This window comes from Mercenaria mercenaria, chromosome 10 (genome assembly GCF_021730395.1).
Source record: "Mercenaria mercenaria strain notata chromosome 10, MADL_Memer_1, whole genome shotgun sequence".
In the NCBI taxonomy this organism is placed as follows: Eukaryota; Metazoa; Mollusca; class Bivalvia; order Venerida; family Veneridae; genus Mercenaria; species Mercenaria mercenaria.
This window is the reverse complement of record NC_069370.1, coordinates 47236988-47260305: the sequence shown is the minus strand read 5'-3', so window position 1 is coordinate 47260305 and position 23318 is coordinate 47236988. Positions and strand designations below refer to the sequence as shown.

The 23318-nt window shown below is 35.8% G+C and overlaps 1 protein-coding gene across 1 annotated transcript; it reads left to right on the top strand.

Annotated features, from left to right (window-relative positions):
* Positions 1-6: 6 nt before the first annotated feature.
* Positions 7-22523, top strand: LOC123561693 (peptide methionine sulfoxide reductase MsrB-like). The gene is made up of 5 exons (XM_045354226.2): positions 7-195; positions 6647-6759; positions 9423-9499; positions 10551-10698; positions 16116-22523. The coding sequence occupies exons 1-5, from the start codon at positions 78-80 to the stop codon at positions 16221-16223; spliced, it is 564 nt and encodes a 187-aa protein (XP_045210161.1). The 5' UTR covers positions 7-77; the 3' UTR covers positions 16224-22523.
* The last annotated feature ends 795 nt before the right edge of the window (positions 22524-23318 follow it).

The following is a 23318-nucleotide window of genomic DNA, read 5'->3' as shown; positions in this document are numbered from 1 at the left end:
TCGGAGTTTATTCATAAGCCGGGGGAAATTCCGTGACGTCATAGATGTCCTAGATTACTCTTAGAAATAACCAGAAAATGTCGTTTCTTGCCCTTTGTCGTCGTTTTCCAGGTACTAGTGTGCGGACGTCCACTGCATTTACAGTGCTGAAAAAGTCTCAAAACAGTGCTCAATGTTTGACAGCGATAAATCGATGTAAGTTGAATTTACCTGTATCAATATTGCATTGAACAAAATTCGGTCAAGACTGGAGCCAAGTTCATTTTACGTTGCATCCGTCACGTATTATTTGGCGGGCTGGCTGGCGGCGTCCACAAACTTTGCATTTCTTCTTAATGTATGGAGGGATTTTGATGTAACTTGGCACAAATGTTATCATCATGAGATGGAGTGCCATGCGCAAGAACCTTGTCGCTAGGTCTAAGGTCAAGGTCACACTTAGAGGTCAAAGGTCAAATTCAAGAATGACTGCCCTGAGCATTTCTTCATGTATGGAGGGAGTTTGATGTAGATCTAACTTGGCACAATTGTTCCCCGTCATGAGAGGGAGTGACTATGCAAGAACTAGCGATCCCTAGGTCTAAGGTCAAGGTCACAGATGTCAAAGGTCAAATTCAAGAATGACTTTGTACGGAGCATTTCTTCTTCGTAAAGTGCATGGAAGGATTTTGATGTAACTTGGCATTATGGGACAGAGTGTCTTGCACAAGAACCAGGTCCCTAGGTCTAAGTTCATTGACTCAAGGTCGCACTTAGAGGTCAAAGGTCAAATATAAGAACAAAATTTTCTTATATGCCTTATAGTGTGTTGATGAATGCTTCTACATCACCCATGACACTCATTTTAGGCCAAGGTCAGTTGGTCAAATGTCAAGGTCACTGTGACTTCTTTTATTAAAATGCTTATGAAAGGTGAATGATGCAGTTCGGGTAGCATCCATCGTTTTTAACCATAGCCCTTGTTTTCGTATTTTAAAAGCTACTGTCATGATATTTGAATCATATGTGCAATTCTGTAACAAAAACTTTTCTTCTAACAAGCTCTGGACGGGCGTATTTTTTTACTGTGGCAACCTTGATAAATTTGAACATTACAAGATTTAGCTACTTCACTTCATCAGAAGTAGATTCTAGTTTCAGAATTTGTAAAATGCTTACAATTGATTATTTTTGTGTTTTTAGCTCACCTGAGCCCATAGTGCTCGAGCTTTTGTGATCGCCTTGTGTCCGTCGTCAACAATTTGACTGTTAACACTCTAGAGGTCATAATTTTGGCCCAATCTTAATGAAACTTGGTCAGAATGTTACCCTCAATAAAATCTTGGATGAGTTTGATATTGGGTCATCTGGGGTCAAAAAGCTAGGTCACCAGGTGACTGGTCAAATCAAAGGAAAAGCTTGTTAACTTTCTAGAGGCCACATTTATTACAGTATATCAAAGAGCTATTAAAATAAATAGATTGGCAACTTGAAAGGCATATAGAGCAAATCTCGCCAACCTCCCGTGACAAAAAAACGAGATCTCGTTTACCGGAAGTGGCGCTTTCTCCACGCGCCATTTTGTATGTGAAAGCAATTATTCATCGGTAAAATAATTATCACCATATGACCACGCTTCTTTCGATGGCAAAAAAAAAAAAAACGTGTACTTCGAGTCTTAAGACCATTTCAAATTAAACTAATTTTGTTTTAGAAGCTAACATGTATTTTTAATGTAGTTTTAAAGGTACAAATTGTAACTCCATGCTCGCCGATGTTTGTTTTTAGTAAGATAACGCCGAATCACGCTCTGACACGAGCTCACGCGAGATTACAGCCAGTTGCCATTCTGTGTATTTTATACTTCTTTGAGTATATTCATGAAACTTGGTCAGAATGTTAATCTTGATGACCTTTAAGTCTGGTTCAAATCTGGGTCCGGTGGGGTCAAAAACTAGGTCACCAGGTCAAATAAAATGAAAAGCTATTTAACACTCTAGAGGCCACATTTATGACAATATCTCTATGAAACTTGGTCAGAATGTTAATATTGATAATATTTAGGTCAATTTCAAATCTAGGTCAAGTAGGGTCAGGAACTAGGTCACCAGGTCAAATCAAAGGTAAAGCTAGTTAACCCTCTAGAGGCCACATTTATGATTTTATCTTAATGAAACTTCACCAGAATGTTAACCTTGATGATCTTTAGGTCAAGTTAAAATCTGGGTCAGGTGGGGTCAAAAACTAGGTCAAAAATCAAAGGAAAAGCTAGTTAACACTCTAGAGGCCACATTTATGACTGTATCTTCATGAAACTTGGTCAGAATGTTAATTTTGATGATATTTAGGTCATTTTCAAACCTAGGTCATGTGGGGTCAAAAACAAGGTCACCAGGTCAAATCAAAGGAAAAGGTTGTTAGCACTCCAGAGGCCACATTTATGCCAATATCTTAATGAAACTTGGTCAGAATGTTAAGCTTGATGACCTTTAGGTCAAGTTCAAATCTGGGTCAGATGGGGTCAAAAACTAGGTCACCAGGTCAAATAAAAGGAAAAGCTAGTTAACACTCTAGAGGCCACATTTATGACAATATCTCTGTGAAACTTGGTCAGAATGTTAATCTTGATGATCTTTAGGTCAAGTTCAAATCCAGGTCAAGTGGGGTCATGAACTAGGTCACCAGGTCAAATCAAAGGTAAAGCTTGTTAACACTCTAGACAGGGCACCAGACAACTTTTGGAGACAGGTACCCATACCCTCAGGAAGGGGAATTTTTTGTCGTTTTAAGACAAAAAGGGGAATTTTAGCCATATATGTGTTACTATTTTTCACACTTATTAATACAGTTTCAATCATTTCTATCAAGTATACACTTACTAATACTGTTTTCAATCATTTCTAACAAATGTATCTATATTGCAGCAGTAACCTTCCTTAGAGGCACTATAATATAACCACTTGAAAGAGAGTTCATTTTTTTGTTGTTTTTTTCAAGGGGAATTTTCTTCTGAGAAAGGGGAAAAAAACATTACTATTTTATGAGGGGAATGGGGCCCATATTCGGCCCCAAAAATGGCCAAACAAGTGCCCTGCTAGAGGCCACATTTATGACACACAGTGTAGAAACGATTGAACAACCAAAACGGAAATAGCGATGTGATTTCAATCATTTGTTGAAATATGATAAACGTGGTCTAACTTTTTCGATTGATATTTGGATAAATGTCAAATAAAGGTATGTTTATTCCTTGAGATGTGTTTCGAAAGGCATGTTTCAAAATTTTCCCAGTCAATATAAGTCCAGAATGACTTACATGAGCGGTAGGTAAGGTGAAATCAGTTTATTACACGGTGAATGTTTAGATCATGCATACCAACATTGAATGAGTTTTATAAAAAAATAAAGCAAATTTTCTGAATGCATGTCACATTATAAGAATTTAGTTTATTTTCTTTTTCATTGATAACGATTTCAACCGTAATTCATCCCTTATTTCATTTTAAACACAAATTTGCGGTGCTGTGTATTGTATTGTATTGTACGACTATAATTGAAATGATAGTGAACGACTTATTTCGATTTTACACACACAATTGTACTACTTAAATTGCAAATATTTGAATATGATTTTGTCCATATTGAATGGCAGATTGTTATTACAAATTACGATTAAATTCTGATTTCTGTCTGTTTTAGGTACAATGAAGCAATATTAGTGTTATTATTGCAAAGAAACGACACCAGACTTTGAAAACATAATTAAACACAACGTTATTCCAAACTGATGAAAACATACAAATTAAAATCGAAACACACGACAACATTGAAAATAAGAAAGTTTTATTCACAAAAGATTTCCAAGTAATCCCAAAAGAAGTTAACAAGAGCAATATAATGATGATACCAATTAAAGAAAAAAACAACAATAAAAATAAAGAAGAATCCGCTAATAAATTAGAATCGCCCTTGAAAAAAGTACCAAATAATAATTGTGCTCAGCAAACGAATACAGAGGCTTAAGGCATCGCCACAGTCACAACTCAGTATCAGTTCATATTTTCAGGCGGAGTATTTTTCTGTAGAAAATTGCACTAAAGCCTTAAGGTATTAGATCACTAATAGAGAACCTCCTTTTTGAAGAGTATTCAATTCCTACAATAAACCTACTTTCACTGCAAATTTTTTTTCCTTGTTTTCCTTTTTTCTAGTAAATTTTTACTTCTTTCAAGACTTATTATTGATTTCTTGTACAAAAATGGAAAAAGATGAATCTTATAAGCGATTTCTTGGTGTTCAAAGTGAATTTACTACTTAAACAGAAGGGGTAGACTTACACATCCTTAAAAATATTGAGTTACACACGGTGAAAGTTCTCCATTTTGCTTTCACTCTTAGATTATATATTGTGGAAGAAATTTAGGTAGTTTTACGTTTGACCTAAGGTTATTTTTAAATGGAGTAAGCAAAATTCAAAACATAAACACAGCATTGGACCTTATTTTTTCAATGTTGAAGTATGAATTCTATCTCATTAAATCCATTTACTTGAGGCACCATAGAAAAAATGAAATTGTCATTTTTATTTTGTATTTTATAATTGTTTACCAATAGTTTGATGTTTCTTTTATTAAAATTAATGGTAAAATGAGTTCTCTGCTAATGTTTTGGATAGTGGCTATCACTTTGAAATTTGTCTCTACTTGAGCTTGAGGAGATACCATAAGTTATACAAAATTTATAAAAAACGGCACGGTGAAAGTTGTTTAAAAATTGCAAAATAGTGAAAATATGGTTTCCTTTCAGAATGTACCAAGCAAAGGCCATTTTGTAAACATTACTATTAGTGATCTAATACCTTAACAGCTGGTCAAATTATCAACAACATAAGAAGCATATGATGATTTATAGTACATAATATGCTGCTTGTAAAATGTTTGAGTCTCGTTTAGACCGAAAGTTTACCCCAAAATATTGAAATTTTATGTGCAGTCAAACTCCAATATAAAAAATATTGCAAAGACAAAATTTAGTTAATTTCATAGTACAATATGTATACTGCAAACTCTTATGGATTTTTGTCGAAATTGTTCCTGGTTATTGCATTTAAGACACAAAAAGACAACCCCATGTAAATTTAATTTAAAATGTTGTTTGTACATGCATTACTGACCACAGGTAGCCAGGTAAACCTATACATAATCCTATAATATCACCTGTTTATATACATGTAAATTATGTGTGAACAGATAACACAAATTGGATAAATTGATGGTGTTGGGATTTTTTTGTATAATTCAGTAATCAGGTAAAATTTCAAAATAATTTCTGAAGACTTTATTCTTCACGGTCTGCTTTACAATTGGCTGTAACTATCTTTGAAATGTATTGAATATATATTGAGTTTGACTGCACGTAAAATTGCAAAATTTTGTCATAGAAAAATATCGAATAAAGGCATAATACAGGTAGTGAAATGCACATCCTTCTACTTGCATATGTTCACATAGATATTTTAAACACAATTATGACAAATTTATTGACTTTATTATAACCACTTAGTCATCTTTTATTTTTATGAAAATTTGCATGTAAAATTTTGAGTCAAATGGCCGCCACTGTAGGCGATGCCTTAAGCAAGTTTAGCATTTTTTTGGGCTGCACATTTTTCCGCTCCTATTGCATTGGTGCCGCGAGTGTGATGACTAGCCTTGGAATCCTAGAGCTAGGGTGAAGCAATGGCTGGGTTAGTCAAAAGAATCTGAGTTTGTCTTTAAAAAATGGAGGGAGGAATGTAGCAGTGTCTATATAATGTATATATATTTGGTCTATGATATCGGTTGTCCGATTAGCTCAGTTGGTAGAGCATCTGACTTGCAAGCAGAAGGTCGCAGGTTCGAATCCTGTACCGGGCTGCACATTTTCCTGCTCCTATTACATATAATTACATTTGAGCTTGGCTAAATAAAGTATAAAATTTTGGGTATAAGTTTTGATGCACTCTTAGTCTTTTTTATTATAAAATGGATTTCATTTAGACATAGAGTAGTTGTTCCAAATCATCACTGGCATCATGATACAAGGGTCATAACTCTTATGCCAATAATTCATGAATTATGCCCCTTTCTTAGAATTTCAGGTTCATGTTGATGCAATTTTACTTCATCTGTGCTATTACATTTAAAGGTTTTGATTTAGACTTAAAATAGATCTTTCACATCATAAACTTTATCATATGACACAGTTGGTAAAAATAAAGAAAACTCATGCATTTCACAATTAATGTACCATAAGTTAATTTGTCAGAGGTACATCTCCTGACAAAGCTTAAGCTGTTGTTATGGTAATATTGCAAAACTTGACCAGAAACTTCTTTAGAATGAGGCAGTGCTGCTAAAGTTCTGCTTGTTCGAAAAACTAGGTCATTTAGCGTAAGAGCTGAAGTTTTTTTCTTTAAAACTGCAGAATCCATATTTAAACCTGTCACCAAGTCAAACTTGTTATAATAAATTTAATGACTGTTCCTTCATGACTTTTAATTTGAATCTAGCTCTACATAAACAATTTATATACCAGTATTTTGTAGAATTTGATGAAGATTTTCTGCATTTGAAATAAATGTTTGGCATCAGATATCTTTATCTTTTTTCTACTTTTTCAATTTGAGGTTATGCACATCCAGTTACACACAAAGAATTGAGAAATCTGACAAAGGCAGAGTGGGCAGAGAGACTGACCCCTGAACAGTTCTCAGTGTGTAGGGAGCAGTGCACTGAACCAGTAAGTAAATTAGTATTAATTTGTTATATTGTTATAATTAACTGTACAGAAATTTTCTGCTCAAAGGGATATATCCACACATGTAACTGTAATTCCCAGTTTTTTGCTGCATTATGTACGGGTATACAATAATTACTTAGCAATAATAATCTGTATTGGTCAAAATATTTTTTATAAATCATAAATGGGATTTGAAAAGCAAAAGAAGAACCTAAATACTCAATAGAACAAGAAGCTTTTTATTCCAACTTTTGATTGTTTTGCTCATTGTCAGTCTGTATGTCAGTAGACTATTTGATTTGGTCAGTAAGTAGAGAATCCTTTGTTACTGACTAGTCAAACTTAATAGGATGATTTTCAGTGGTAAATAGATGACCCTTATAGTTTTGAGGGTCAATAGGTCAAAGGTCAAGGTCACAGTGACTGAGGCTAGAAATGGTTTCCGTTCATTAACTAAAGAATGTTAGGATGATTGCTTGTGGTCAGTTTTTAGAGTTAATAGGTCAGAGGTCAATTGGTATAGCGTTTTTAATTAAACTGTCTCTGAAACTACTAGTTAGAATTGCACTTAACTTGATCTGTAATGTCCTTTTCAAATAGTTCTGCTTTGACTGCCTTTTATGGCAGACAGTCTTCACCAAAATTGGTCTGTAGTATTCTTGGATGGACCTTTCTCAAGTTTGATTAAATACTTCTTCTTTGAAATGCCATCTAGGAATCACCAAAATTTAAATAAAATAAAAAAAATGTTTTAGCAACTTCTTCTCTTGAGATGCTAGATCAATGCATATTCTTTGAACTTGGTGAAAAAAAAATGTCAGAAGTTTAAGTTTAGGGGAATGAGGAACCTAAATAGGAGCTCTTTCGCTTCAGACAATTGTTGGGCTTTCAGTGGTTACTGGGTCATATTTGTATTATTGCACAAACAGAAGTCGTACAATATTTAGTCTCCTTTTAAGCTCGACTATTCGAAGAATAGGGGAGCTATCCTACTCTCGTCGGCGTGAGCATGAGCGTCACACAAATGTTAAAGCTTGCGTACCACCCCAAACACCCCCAGTCTGTAAAAAGGAGGAGGCAACTCTATCAAGCATTTTGACTGAATTATGGCCCCTTTTCGACTTAGAATAAATGTTAAAGTTTGCGTACCACCCCAAATATTTTCAAAGTCCATTGAGATATTGCTTTTATATTTTGCATACTTGTTTACCATCATGACCCCAGTCTGTAAAAAGGAGGAGGCAACTCTGTCAAGCATTTTGACTGAATTATGGCCCCTTTTCGACAGAATAAATGTTAAAGTGTGCGTACCACCCCAAATATTTTCAAAGTCCATTGAGATATTGCTTTCATATTTTGCATACTTGTTTACCATCATGACCCCAGTCTGTAAAAAGGAGGAGGCAACTCTATCAAGCATTTTGACTGAATTATGGCCCCTTTTCGACTTAGAATAAATGTTAAAGTTTGCGTACCACCCCAAATATTTTCAAAGTCAATTGAGATACTGCTTTCATATTTTGCATACTTGTTTACCATCATGACTCCAGTCTGTAAAAAGGAGGAGGCAACTCTATCAAGCATTTTGACTGAATTATGGCCCCTTTTCGACTTAGAATAAATGTTAAAGTTTGCGTGCCACCCCAAATATTTTCAAAGTCCATTGAGATATTGCTTTCATATTTTGCGTACTTGTTACCATCATGACCCCAGTCTGTGAAAAGGAGGAGGCAACTCTATCAAGTATTTTGACTGAATTATGGCCCCTTTTCGACTTAGAATATGCTTATTATAATGTTAAAGTTTTACTCATTGCTTATTTTATACTATCAAGCACTGAGAATAGTCGAGCGCGCTGTGCACTGACCGCTCTTGTTAGAATGAAAGAATTGAAAGTCAAATCTTAGGTTGTGGTCCTGTAATGATGATCAGTGCTCACTTACTGTTTGATTATGCAATCACTGTATATGACTCCACTTTTCTTCTCTGGTTGTTGTGGAACATCATTGTGATCTTATAAGCAATCCTAATGGTCGAAGCTTATGCTGAAATTTTATTTATTAGAAATGAAATTTTTTTTCGGTGTTCATGCAAAATGAACAACAGAATAGGATAGGCTAGCGTGATTCATGTTTAGTTTGCTGATCCTATTCTGTCGTTCATTTCGCATGAACACCAAAAAATTTCATTTCTGATATTTACATTATATTTTCTTTCCATTTGTAAACAAGATTATATTATAAATTGCACACATTTTGTTGTATTAAAACATTAAAATCAGCTTCCGGGCCATTTTGTTCACCAAACGGAACAACTGTGACGTCATCTAAGGAACACGTCCCTGACTGTACGCATGTGTTGTCAAAACAGCAGCCCGTTATCGCTAAGCATCATTGACGTCACTTTAGCGCCTTTCCTTTTGCAGTTCATACAAAATGAACGTCATAATTTTCAATGGAAAGGAATAGGGTGAATGTAAATATACAAGAATATATCATATAATATATATACAGAAATTGCCAATTATCATTACTGGTACATGTGCACAACTTTAAGTAAAAAATTATGCAGATGTTCCTAGAAATGAAATGTACATTTTACATTCATAAGTGTAGTAACAGTTTGGTAAAATATTTTTGTTTATTTTCTGTATACTTAAACAGCCATTCAGTGGTATGTACAACAGCCATTATGAGCGAGGCACCTACACATGTGTATGCTGTGGAGAGGGTCTTTTCAGGTAAAATAAGGGTGACCACAGGTAGCATATATCCCATAGTCATGCATCATTTGAACAGTTTAACAGACTGTTGGAAACCGATTCATATACTTCGAATTACGAAAAATTATAATTTACACTTTTTTAGAAGATATCATTTTTGCAGCTTGAATCGTTTTTTCTTTTTGCTGAAAAAAGTTTTTATATACTGGTTTATTACTCAAGTATAGCATAGGCACCCAGCATGTTTTAACCACCTTTCCAACAGTCTTAACCACCATTTGTTATGTTACTAATTCAGCATAGTTTATTGCAGATTTCAATTTGTTTCATAGACACAAATGAACAAATCATTCCTGCATTTCTTATATTTTTAGGCCTGTTTCATAAAGTATGGTGAATCAGATCATTACAGCTGGTTTCCTTTTACACTGATGTATTAACCCTTAGCCTGCTGGCGGCAATTGGTTTTGCCTTTGCGACCAGTGCAGACCAAGATCAGCCTGCACATCCGTGCAGGCTGATCATGGTCTGCACTGTTCGCTATTCAGTCAGTAAATTTTCAGTGAACACCCCTTCAAATAATAAATGGTATTGCCCAAACTGAATGATGGACCAGTCCATTTTAGAAATTTAGCAGGCTAAGGGTTAATGCTTTTACCATAGGTTGCTGAAACAGGCAATAAGTGCTCTATTTCAGTTTAAAGACTTGATTAAGTTCATTAGAGGTTATCAGCATTGGATAATTTCACTCATGTTTTTTTTTTTGCTCTATTTTTGTAAAGAAATACTGAAAATCTGGCATTTTGAAATATCGGCCACAAATAAAATTAGAGAATTTTTTTCTTTAAAGTTAAGAACCGGACCAAAATGGAGCACTTAAATGTTTGATTATGTTTAAATGATAATAGCGTTTTTTTGTCGTTTATTAAAGGTGATTCATCGAGTAACCTGAGCTAAGACATTATTTGTCTAGCATAGGCGTACTAAATGGATTAACTTGTCATTTTGTATTGCGTTTAAATTTCAAGTTTGAGATTAATTACATTGTGTCTGTATTTTGATGTTTTAGCTCTGACAGCAAGTACGATTCAGGCACGGGTTGGCCATCATTTAGTGATGTTTACAAACAGGAAGAGACAGGTCTGCCAAATGTTATAGAGAGGCCAGAAAACAGTGCAGGTCGTAGTACTTTCAGAACTGAGGTCATCTGTAGAAAGGTTTGTAAAATGTTATAGCATTATCTGTTAAGAACAATCCTTACTTACTGACCAACAACTGCAGGTTTTCTTTCCCTTTAACCCTTAGCCTGCTATATTTCTATAATGGACTGGTCCATCATTCAATTTGGGCAATACCATTTATTATTCGAAGGGATGTTTACTGAAAATTTACTGACTGAATAGCGAACAGTGCAGACCATGATCAGACTGCACGGATGTGCAGGCTGATCTTGGTCTGCACTGGTCGCAAAGGCAGAATAACTCGCCGCCAGCAGGCTAAAAGTTAAATGAAGTCTTTAGTAAATTTACAATTACAGAGCAACATCAGCAAACACATGCTAGTGTAGAGAGCCTGCTCCGAGACAAATAGCTGTTCTTTTAAATGTATTTAACAACAGCTGTGTATGTGGTTGATGTTTATTTAACCCTTAGCCTGCTAAATTTCTATAATAGACTGGTCCATCATTCAATTTGGGCAATACCATTTATAATTACTAGGGGTGTTTACTGAAAATTTACTGACTGAATAGCGAACAGTGCAGACCATGATCAGACTGCACGGATGTGCAGGTTGATCCTGGTCTGCACTGGTCGCAAAGGCTGAATCACTTGCCGCCAGCAGGCTAAAGGTTAAGATGAATCATCCTTGAGTCTGCTTTCTGAAACAAGAGGGTTATGATGGCCTTAGATTTCTGAGTTGAGTTGCACAGCTTGTTTGAACAGTTTTAGTAAGACAACAGACATCCAGTGGTTCTAAAAGCTCATCATGAGCATTTTGTTCTAAGATGAGCTTAAAAGCCTGTAATTGTTCTAAGATGATAAAGAAAAAATTTGGAAGAGGAATAAACAGCAAATAGATGACGGAGATCCAACGGAAAAAGACATTACTCAGTTTGGAATATTACTCTGCTTGTCACTCATCGAAAGAAACGATATCAATATATCAACGATATTTTTTTGTCGATCGATTATCGATTCCCATTTTCAAAAATCGATATTTTACGAAAGAAAAAACTATCCAGATAAACACTCAGACCCTCAAAAACAACTTAAGTTCACAAAGTTGCAAATTTGGATAAATGCAAAAGAGAAGAGAAGGCAAAATAAAAATGAAAGATTTTATTAATTTTTATTTATTTCTTTTATTTCATAAATACAAATACAGCACAATGAAACAGCAATATGAATAGTAGGCAATAAAACTAAAAATAGCATTTACAGGGAGGTATATAGTATGCATATGAACAAATAAGTTGTTAATCTAACTTAATAATCGATGTATCGTCGATATTTGTCTTCTGATATATTGGTATCGTCGATATGCCTAAGATCCAATCAATGACAGCCCTAGCAGCCATGCCATTGGTTAGTTTCAAAGAGAGATCAGAATGAGCCAATCAAATGCTGATGTTTTCTAGATTGGTCTCAGACTCCAAATTCTGCTAATAACCTTGGGCCCTAATGTCACATGAGAAGGTGTGATGTCATTTAAATTAAAACTTACATTACATGTTGAATTATTTTCAGAAAACTAGTATAGACCTTTTTTAGCTCAACTTTTCAAAGAATAGATAGAGCTATTGGACTCAGCAGTGCATCGGCATCGGCATCCCGATTTGGTTAAGTAATAATAAATAGCATAACTTATTAACCATTCAAGGTATTGGCTTCAAACATGGCATATAGGTAAAAGGTGGCAATGACACAATGTGTAGAGGGCACAAACTTGGTTGGTTGGTCAGTGGTCAAGGTCACAAACTGAGTTTAAATTTGTCCTTTGTATTTTGTGTTCAAAGCAGGACTTCAGAACTATTGAAGATACTGGCTTTTAACTTGGAAATAGGAGAGTGATGATGAGTTGTGCAACAATCCTCATTACTACCCCATCACTCCCCACAATCACTTTTATTGCCAGGGAGTGCAACACAATCCACCACATTGATTCAACCCCATCTAATCCCTCACATAACATCTCACCCCCCCCCCCCCCCCACACACACATAAAAGAAACCTTGAATATTCTTGTGCCTGAGTATTCAAGGGCATAAAATAGGTATTTAGGTCAAAGGTCAAGGTTACAGCAAAGATAAATTTATCTGTCATGTGATGTCCAGAGCATTACTGAATAACCACTCAAGGTATTCAAACTTGGCATATAGGCAGGTGCCAAGGAGACGATGTGCAGAGCGTATGAATTGTTTTGTAGGCCAGAATTCAAGGTCCCAGTGTGACTTCATATTTCTCCCCCCTCACTCCATGAAAAGTCAAAGTATTCCATTACCACCACAGCATAAACACCCACCCCAAACCTCCTACCCACTGCCACATTACATTCCTTCTCCGACACACAATCTCAAAAAAAAAAGAAGTCTTCAAATTTAACTTCCTTTTCCTCTGATCTAGAACTCGAGCATATATTACCCAGCTTTGTAGCGTTCTTGTTGCAGTAAGTCTGGTTATTTGAACACTGCCAAAAATGAAGCCAGAATAAACACATAAGCAGTATCTTGGAGGGAGGTCCTTTGGTATTTCTCGCTTAAACGTTTGCTTTTCTTTTCAGTGTAGCACTGAAATGTTTTAAGCTCACCTGTCACATAGTGACAAGGTGAGCTTTTGTGATCACCCGTCATCCATCCGTCCGTCCGTCAACAATTTCTTGTCTGCACGATAGTGGTTTCATTTATTATTTGATTTTAACCAAACTTGCACACAACTTGTATCACCATAAGATCTTGGTTCCTTTCTTGAATTGGCCAGATTCCATTATGGGTTTTAGAGTTATGGCCCCTGAAAGGCCCAAAATTAGCTATTTTGACCTTGTCTGCACAATAGCAGCTTTATTTATGATTTGATTTTTACCAAACTTGCACACTATTTGTATCACAATAAGATCTCGGTTCCTTTCTAGAACTGGCAAGATTCCATTATGGGTTCTAGAGTTATGGACCCTGAAGGGGTCAGAATTAGCTATTTTGACCTTGTCTGCACAACAGCAGCTTCATTTATGATTTGATTTTAACCAAACTTGCACAAAACTTGTGTCACCATAAGATCTTGGTTCCTTTCTTGAACCGGCCAGATCCCTTAATGGGTTCCAGAGTTATGGCCCCTGAAAGGGCCAAAATTGGCTATTTTGGCCTTGTCTGCACAATAGCAGCTTCATTTATGATTTGATTTTAACCAACTTGTGTTGGTTAGCAATTTCCCTTCCGCTCTGTAACTCTTGAACCCCTTGATGGATTTCAGAGAAACCTGACACAAATGTTCACACATTTGAAAGGATGTGCAGAGCGATGGCCCCTGAAAGGGCCAGAATTAGCTATTTTGACCTTGTCTGCACAATTGCAGCTTCATTTATGTTTTTAATTTAATCAAACTTGCACAAAACTTGTGTCACGATAAGATCTCGGTTCCTTTCTTGAACCGGCCAGATCCCTTAATAGGTTCCAGAGTTATGGCCCCTGAAAGGGCCAAAATCAGCTATTTTGACCTTGTCTGCACAATAGCAGCTTCATTTATGATTTGATTTTAACCAAACTTGCACACAACTTGTATCACCACAAGATCTTGCTTCCTTTCTTCAACTGGCCAGATTCCATCATGAGTTCCAGAGTTATGGCCCCTTAAAGGTCCAAAATTGGCTATTTTGGCTTTTGCAGCCATGTAGAGACTTCATTTATGGTTTTATTTGATACAAATTTCCAAAATATCTTCAACAACAATCAATCTTGGATTCCATGACAAATCAGATCCAATCACAGGTTCCAGAGTTATTTTATATCTGATTACTTCCCCTGATTGGAATCAAAATGGATTTATATCAGTAAGTACTTACTTAGATAACTATGGACTGATTTTATGTCAAATTACCTCCCTTTATTTCAAATTAAAATTGTTATATCTCCATAACTACTGAAGATACTGATCTGAAATTTCATTTATTTCAAAGATTTATTTGGCAGATCCTTCTTTTGTTCACTTACAATATTTTTTTTAATTACTTCCTTTTTATGTTACTATAAATAGCTTATTTTTGGTAACTTTTATTGGCCGTAGGAAAAACAAGAGACCAGTTTTCTGTGGTACAACATGGATGGTACCTCCAATTTTTAGGTGTATTTAAACATATCTATACCTTGTAAGATTTTTTTTTCTTTTTGGTTGAATTTCTTCCCATTGTTGTTCCTGTCTTTTGGACTTAGATATTTTTTCTGAGGACCTTCTTGTCCTCAAGTGCAATGATAACAGGTGAGCAATATAGGGCCATCATGGCCCTCTTGTTGTGTTTTATAAACAAAAAATCCATCTTACATGTAGAAAAATGTTAACCAAAAAAAAAAAAATATGTTTACCTGTAGAAAGAAATATTTAGTCTAAGAATGACTCTAAAATCTGTTGAAAAATTGTATTCCATTGATTTTGTCTTTTAACCCTTATCATGCTAGACACAATTGATTCTGCCTTTACAACCAGTGTAGATCATGATCAGCCTGCACATCCATGCAGTATGATCAAGATCTGCACTGTTTGCCATTCAGTCAGCATCTTTTTGGTAAGCACCCCTTTTAACAGTAATTGGTACTGTTCAAATTTAAAGATGGACAAGTTCATTATAGAAATTTAGCAGGGTAAGGGGTAACAGTCATACATAGGTGTCTTGGTTGCAACTAATGGGTCAGTTCATGGGAAAAGTTTTTTAAAATAGATTACCATCCAAAGTTCATTCATGTTTAATATTTCTTATATATTATCACATGTTACATTGTACTTTTGTGCCCTAAGAATTTTTGTGGGGGAAGGTAGTGGTGCACTTAGATATGCCCTTGTTTGTATGTCTGTCTGTGCATCCGGATGTATTTCTGGCCATATTTGTGTCATGCTTATCTCGAAAAGTATTTGACCTAGTCATCAGACACCATAAGCCTGTTATTCAGCATGTGAAGTTATGCACCTGGAGTTTTGTTTTGGATTTCACTAAGTAAGGCAAATGATTTTGTCAAAAGTGTGCACAAATGGCCTAAAATTTTGTGTTGGTCTAGTTTAGGCCTAAAAACGAAAGTTTGTTTTCAGTATCCCGAACTACCCTAAATTTTTGGCCTGACCCTGTTTTTATGGCCTTTGAGATTTTTTTTCAACTTTTTAACAAAAAGTTGCAAAACTGCACTTTTTATGCCTTAAACATGGTCATTGATGTTAGAAATCAACTTACTGATGATCTAAAGGCATTATTAAACCCCTTATTTGTATTCATTTTTTGACACAAAAATGATTTCCGAAATGTCTCGTCTAATAAAAAAAAATTCCAAAAATAAATTTCCAACTAACCTACCCTTATTTTTTTTAGCATGTTACCGGAAACAAAGAATTCTTTTTAGGCCTTATTGTAAATAAGCACATTTTTCAATGTTTTTCAGTGTGATTCTCACCTTGGTCATGTGTTTGACGATGGACCAGCACCAACAGCTAAACGTTATTGCATCAACAGCGTGGCTTTAGATTTTGAACCAGAAACTAAAAAGTGAATAACCAAACACAGGAAGGGAAATGGATCTTCTCGACAATAATTTTAACTGATGATTTTACATGCAGCATTGTTATAGAGTGGTTGTTTGTGTGAGCAATTTTGATCATGTGTCATGGTAGACTGTGTAATTTATGTGTCACTTTTTTTTCTTGATTTTATTAGCTCACCTGTCACAAAGTGACAAGGTGAGCTTTTGTGATCACGCAGCGTCCGTCGTCTGTGCATGCGTGCGTGCGTCAGTCCGTAAACTTTTGCTTGTGACCACTCTAGAGGTCACATTTTTCATGGGATTTTTATGAATGTTGGTCAGAATGTTCACCTTGATGATATCTAGGTCAAGTTCGAAACTGGGTCACATGCCATCAAAAACTAGGTCAGTAGGTCTAAAAATAGAAAAACCTTGTGACCTCTCTAGAGGCCATATTTCATGATATCTTCATGAAAATTAGTCAGAATGTTCATCTTGATGATATCTAGGTCAAGTTCGAAACTGGGTCACGTGCCGTCAAAAACTAGGTCAGTAGGTCTAAAAATAGAAAAACATTTTGACCTCTCTAAAGGCCATGTATTTCACAAGATCTTCATGAAAATTGGTCAGAACGTTCACCTTGATGATATCTAGGTCAAGTTCGAAACTGGGTCACATGCCATCAAAAACTAGGTCAGTAGGTCAAATAATAGAAAAATCTTGTGACCTCTCTAAAGGCCATATTTTTCATGGGATCTGTATGAAAGTTGGTCTCAATGTTCATCTTGATGATATCTAGGTCAAGTTCGAAACTGGGTCACATGCGATCAAAAACTAGGTCAGTAGGTCTAAAAATAGAAAAACCTTGTGACCTCTCTAGAGGCCATATATTTCATGAGATCTTCATGAAAATTGGTCAGAATGTTCACCATGATGATAACTAGGTCAAATTCGAAAGTGGGTCTCGTGCCGTCAAAAACTAGGTCAGTAGGTTAAATAATAGAAAAACCTTGTGACCTCTCTAGAGGCCATCTTTTTCATGGGATCTGTATGAAAGTTGGTCTGAATGTTCATCTTGATGATATCTAGGTCAAGTTTGAAAGTGGGTCATGTGCCTTCAAAAACTAGGTCAGTAGGTCAAATAATAGAAAAAAATTGTGACCTCTCTAAAGGCCATATTTTTCATGGGATCTTCATGAAAATTGGTCAGAATGTTCAGCTTGATGATATCTAGGTCAGTTTCGAAACAGGGTCATGTGCGGTCAAAAACTAGGTCAGTAGGTCTAAAAATAGAAAAACCTTGTGACCTCTCTAGAGGCCATACTTATGAATGGATCTCCATAAAAATTGGTCAGAATGTTCATCTTGATGATATCTAGGTCAAGTTCGAAAGTGGGTCATGTGCGGTCAAAAAGTAGGTCAGTAGGTCAAATAATGAATAAACGTTGTGACCTCTCTAGAGGCCATATTTGTCATGGGATCTGTATGAAAGTTGGTCTGAATGTTTATCTTGATGATATATTGGTTAAGTTTGAAACTGGGTCAACTGCGATCAAAAACTAGGTCAGTAGGTTTTGAAAAAGAAAAACCGTGTGACCTCTCTAGAGGCCATACCCTTGAATGGATCTTTATGAAAATTGGTCAGAATGTTCACCTTGATGATATCTAGGTCAAGTTTGAAACTGGGTCACGTGCCTTAAAAAACTAGGTCAGTAGGTCAAATAATAAAAAAACCTTGTGACCTCTCTAGAGGCCATACTTTTCATGGGATCTGTATGAAAGATGGTCTGAATGTTCATCTTGATGATATCTAGGTCAAGTTTGAAACTGGGTCAACTGCGGTCAAAAACTAGGTCAGTAGGTCTAAAATTAGAAAAATCTTTTGACCTCTCTAGAGGCCATATTTTTCAATGGATCTTCATGAAAATTGATCTGAATGTTCACCTTGATGATATCTAGGTCAGTTTCGAAACTGGGTCACCTGCGGTCAAAAACTAGGCCAGTAGGTATAAAAATAGAAAAACCTTGTGACCTCTCTAGAGGCCATATTTTTCATGAGATCTTCATGAAAGTTAGTGAGAATGTTCACCTTGATGATATCTAGATAAAGTTCAAAACAGGGCCACGTACCTTTGAAAACTAGGTCAATAGGTCAAATAATAGAAAAACCTTGTGACCTCTCTAGAGACCATATTTTTCAATGGATCTTCATGAAAATTGGTCAGAATTTTTATCTTGATAATATCTAGGTCAAGTTGAAAACTGGGTCAAATAAGCTCAAAAACTAGGTCACTATGTCAAATAATAGAAAAAACGATGTCTTACTCAAAACTGGGTCATGTGGGAAGAGGTGAGCGATTCAGGACCATCATGGTCCTCTTGTATATAGCAGTCATGATCACACTGTTAAGAATTCACACTTTGTTTTATGTGTAATCTTTGAGATTATGCTTCCTCCTTTTGAAGAGAGTTTTGAATTTGTATGTTGCTCTGATTGCAAAAATTAGCTAAAATAAAACGAAGGGAATATTACCTAATCTACAGCAAAATGTTCAATGAACTTGTTAATAGAATGTATAAGGTGTTTTTAGCTCACCTGTCACAAAGTGACAAGGTGAGCTTTTGTGATCGTCCGTCGTCCGTGCGTGCGTGCGTGTGTCCGTGCGTCCGTAAACTTTTGCTTGTGACCACTCTAGAGGTCACATTTTTCATGGGATCTTTATGAAATTTGGTCAGAATGTTCAGCTTGATGATATCTAGGTCAAGTTCGAAACTGGGTCACGTGCCATCAAAAACTAGGTCAGTAGGTCTAAAAATAGAAAAACCTTGTGACCTCTCTAGAGGCCATATATTTTACAAGATCTTCATGAAAATTGGTCAGAATGTTCATCTTGATGATATCTAGGTCAAGTTCGAAACTGGGTCACGTGGGGTCAAAAACTAGGTCAGTAGGTCTAAAAATAGAAAAACCTTGTGACCTCTCTAGAGGCCATATTTTTCATGAGATCTTCATGAATATTGGTCAGAATGTTCACCTTGATGATATCTAGGTCAAGTTTGAAACTGGGTCACATGGGGTCAAAAACTAGGTCATTAGGTCTAAAAATAGAAAAACCTTGTGACCTCTCTAGAGGCCATATTTCTCAATGGATCTTCATGAAAATTGGTCAGAATGTTCAGTTTGATGATATCTAGGTCAAGTTCGAAACTGGGTCACGTGGGGGTAAAAACTAGGTCAGTAGATCTAAAAATAGAAAAACCTTGTGACCTCTCTAGAGGCCATATTTTTCATGAGATCTTCATGAATATTGGTCAGAATGTTCACCGTGATGATATCTAGTTCAAGTTCGATACTGGGTCATGTTGGATCAAAAACTAGGTCAGTAGGTCTAAAAATAGAAAAACCTTGTGACCTCTCTAGAGGCCATATTTCTCAATGGATCTTCATGAAAATTGGTCAGAATGTTCACCTTGATGATGTCTAGGTCAAGTTCGAAACTGGGTCACGTGCGGTCAAAAACTAGGTCAGTAGGTCTAAAAATAGAAAAACCTTGTGACCTCTCTAGAGGCCATATTTTTCAATGGATCTTCAGGAAAATTGGTCAGAATGTTAACCTTGATGATATCTAGATCAAATTCGAAACTGGGTCACATGGGGTTAAAAACTAGGTCAGTAGATCTAAAAATAGAAAAACTGTGTGACCTCTCTAGAGGCCATATTTTTCATGAGATCTTCATGAATATTGGTCAGAATGTTCACCTTGATGATATCTAGGTCAGGTTCGAAACTGGGTCACGTGGGGTCAAAAACTAGGTCAGTAGGTCTAAAAATAGAAAAACCTTGTGACCTCTCTAGAGGCCATATTTCTCAATGGATCTTCATGAAAACTGGTGAGAATGTTCAGCTTGATGATATCTAGGTCAGGTTCGTAACTGGGTCATGTGCGATCAAAAACTAGGTCAGTAGGTCGAAAAAAAAGAAAAACCTTGTGACCTCTCTAGAGGCCATATTTTTCACAAGATCTTCATGAAAATTGGTGAGAATGTTCACCTTGCTGATATCTAGGTCAAGTTTAAAAGTGGGTCACGTGCCTTCAAAAACTAGGTCATTAGGTCAAATAATAGAAAAACCTTGTGACCTCTCTAGAGGCCATATTTTTCAATGGATCTTCATGAAAATTGGTCAGAATTTTTTATCTTGATGATATCTAGGTCACATGTGCTCAAAAACTAGGTCACTATGTCAAATCATAGAAATAACGACGTCATACTCAGTTCAGCACTGGGTCATGTGGGGATAGGTGAGCGATTCAGGACCATCATGGTCCTCTTGTTATGATAAGCAGTTAACGATTGATTGTAATATGTTAGTTAAATTGTTATAGTTTGTTATTTGAAATATGATCTGGGTTTCAGAGAGTATTTTTTTACATTAGGGCATATGGTTTTGCTGTAAAGGTAGTGATTAGTATATGTTTTTGCTTATTAGTGCTATTCTGTACAGTTTTATTTGTTCTGTAGATAGATCTCCAGACTGGTATGACAAAAAAAAGTGTACATTGAATCTGTTTGAGATGAAGTAGATCTACTACACTATTTGGTATACTAATGCCACTTAGGTATCAAACAGAGTGTTTGGTTTTAAATATGAAGGTTTTTTACATGTACCTTACTGGTATTTGAATTACTCTCAACTCTGCTTTCTGGGGAAAAAACTGCTGGTGTCATATGGCTAGGTGCGTTCGTGACCCTACTAGTTCTTAAACTTGCTAAACCTTAAGGCTGTTGGTTCAAGACCCATCAGTGAGTTGTTGTGATTATGTTGGTTGGTTGATCTGACGCCAAAACCCTTTCGTTTCAGGTCAATAATTAGAGAATGTTTTGGAACATAGTGGTTAATAGGAGGTTAGATGACCCCTATTTTGTAGAGGTCAGTGGGTCAAAGATCAAGGTCACAGGGAAGTGTTAATGTCATTCAGTCTGGTGTGTGTGTGGTTTTTTTTTATTTGTCTTCAAATATTATGGGGACACATATTGTAAGGGTTATTTTCGTTAAAGGTGGTGCTCCTGATCTGTCATGATCCTGGTTAGGTCAAAGGTCAAACAGGAATTATTATTTCAAGGTTTTCTGTGTATCATTTTACACACTGACAGTGAAATTTGGATTTAGAAATATTTGTCTGTCTTCCAATACATCTCTTTGGGCTGTAATCATTTATTATACATGTATATCAATTTACCATTCCATTTGAATAAAGCTTTGAAGGTCCCTTGATCATTATATAATAAAACAGTATTATGTACATGTAACAGCAATATTGACGGAGTGTCATGATTTTCAGTTGGTGCAGTCAAGGTGTGTTCATAGGTAGATATATAGTCATGTGATAGCAAATGGTCTCAGATGGTCCGAATGTGTTAAATTTTGTTGTTGTTGTTTTTTTTTTAAATTGCAGAAAAAAGTAAGAAAGACATAGATATGAATATAAAATTTCATTTGTGCTTCACATTGAATTAATTGATATTACTTGATATAGTTATTGAATTATTATACTTCCATCTCTGAAAGAGCGGGGTGTATTATGTGAACACCTGTGATGGGCAGTCGGCATTCAAAGCATGTCCGCTTTCCGAGTCGAACAGTTTTCATCCTATCTCCACCAAAATTGCTGACAATGTGGACATAATGCAGCCTAATAAAGGCCAAGTTTGATAACCACCCAAATCTCCATAAACGCTCTCGGATTATGGCCCTTGAATTACTTGAAAAACTGCAAATTTAGTCTTGTCCGCTCTCTTAAGTCAAACAGTTTTCATCCGATCTTCACCGAACTTGCTGACAATTATTTTGGGCATAATGTCTCGGCTAAGAACGTATTTTGTGACAGTCTTATGATGATATACTTCTTACATTCTTAAGTATCTTAGATTATTACATAAAGTTCAGGCTGCATTTTTATTTTAATCTTAAGTTTTAAGTTTTAAAGCTGTGCCATATAAAAGCTTAATATTTAATGATAAAATTGTGTCTGTGTATTATTCACATGTAAGTTTTATATTACTTATTGTTCTTATTTATTTAGAGCATGGCAACAGGTAAACTAATTTGTGTATGAATACATGTGATTTGTTAATAAACACAAAATGCAACTGAATTTGTTTTGTCACCAATTTGCTTAGCCTTGGCTAGTCTTTAATTAATTATTAGTATGCGATTATTACATAATGATACTATTGGGAATGTTTTATGACTTATATGATTTTGAATTTTCCTAAATTGTTACGTGATTTTAGTTACATGTATTTTTCAAAATAAATTGAAATAATGTTTCACTTGTTGAATATTCATACTTGCTTTTTCCCCCACTTCCTCGACACCACCATACCTTTCTTTCCTCATCCCCATTTGTAGCTCACCTGAGAACGAAATGCTCAGGTGAGCTTTTGTGATCGCCCTGTGTCCGTCGTCTTCAGTCGTCAACAATTTGACTGTTACCAATACTCTAGAGGTCACAATTTTGGCCTAATCTTAATGAAACTAGGTCAGAATGTTACCCTCAATAAAATCTTGGACCAGTTGGATATTAGGTCATCTGGGGTCAAAAACTAGGTCACCAGGTCAAATCAAAGGAAAAGCTTGTTGACACTCTAGAGGTCACAATTTTGGCCTAATCTTAATGAAACTTGGTCAGAATGTTACCCGCAATAAAATCTTGGAGGAATTCGATATTAGGTCATCTGGGATCAAAAACTAGGTCACCAGGTCAAATCAAAGGAAAAGCTTGTTAACACTCTAGAGGTCACAATTTTGGCCCAATTTTAATGAAACATGATCAGAATGTTACCCTCAACAAAATCTTGGACAGTTCAATATTGGGTCATCTGGGGTCAAAAACTAGGTCACCAGGTCAAATCAAAGGAAAAGCTTGTTAACACTGAGGTCACAATTTTGGCCCAATCGTAATGAAACTTGGTCAGAATGTTACCCTCAATAAAATATTGGACAAGTTCGATATTGGGTCATCTGGGGTCAAAAACTAGGTCACCAGGTCAAATCAAAGAAAATGCTTGTTAACACTGTAGAGGCCACAATTAGGACTGTATCTTCATGAAACTTGGTCAGAA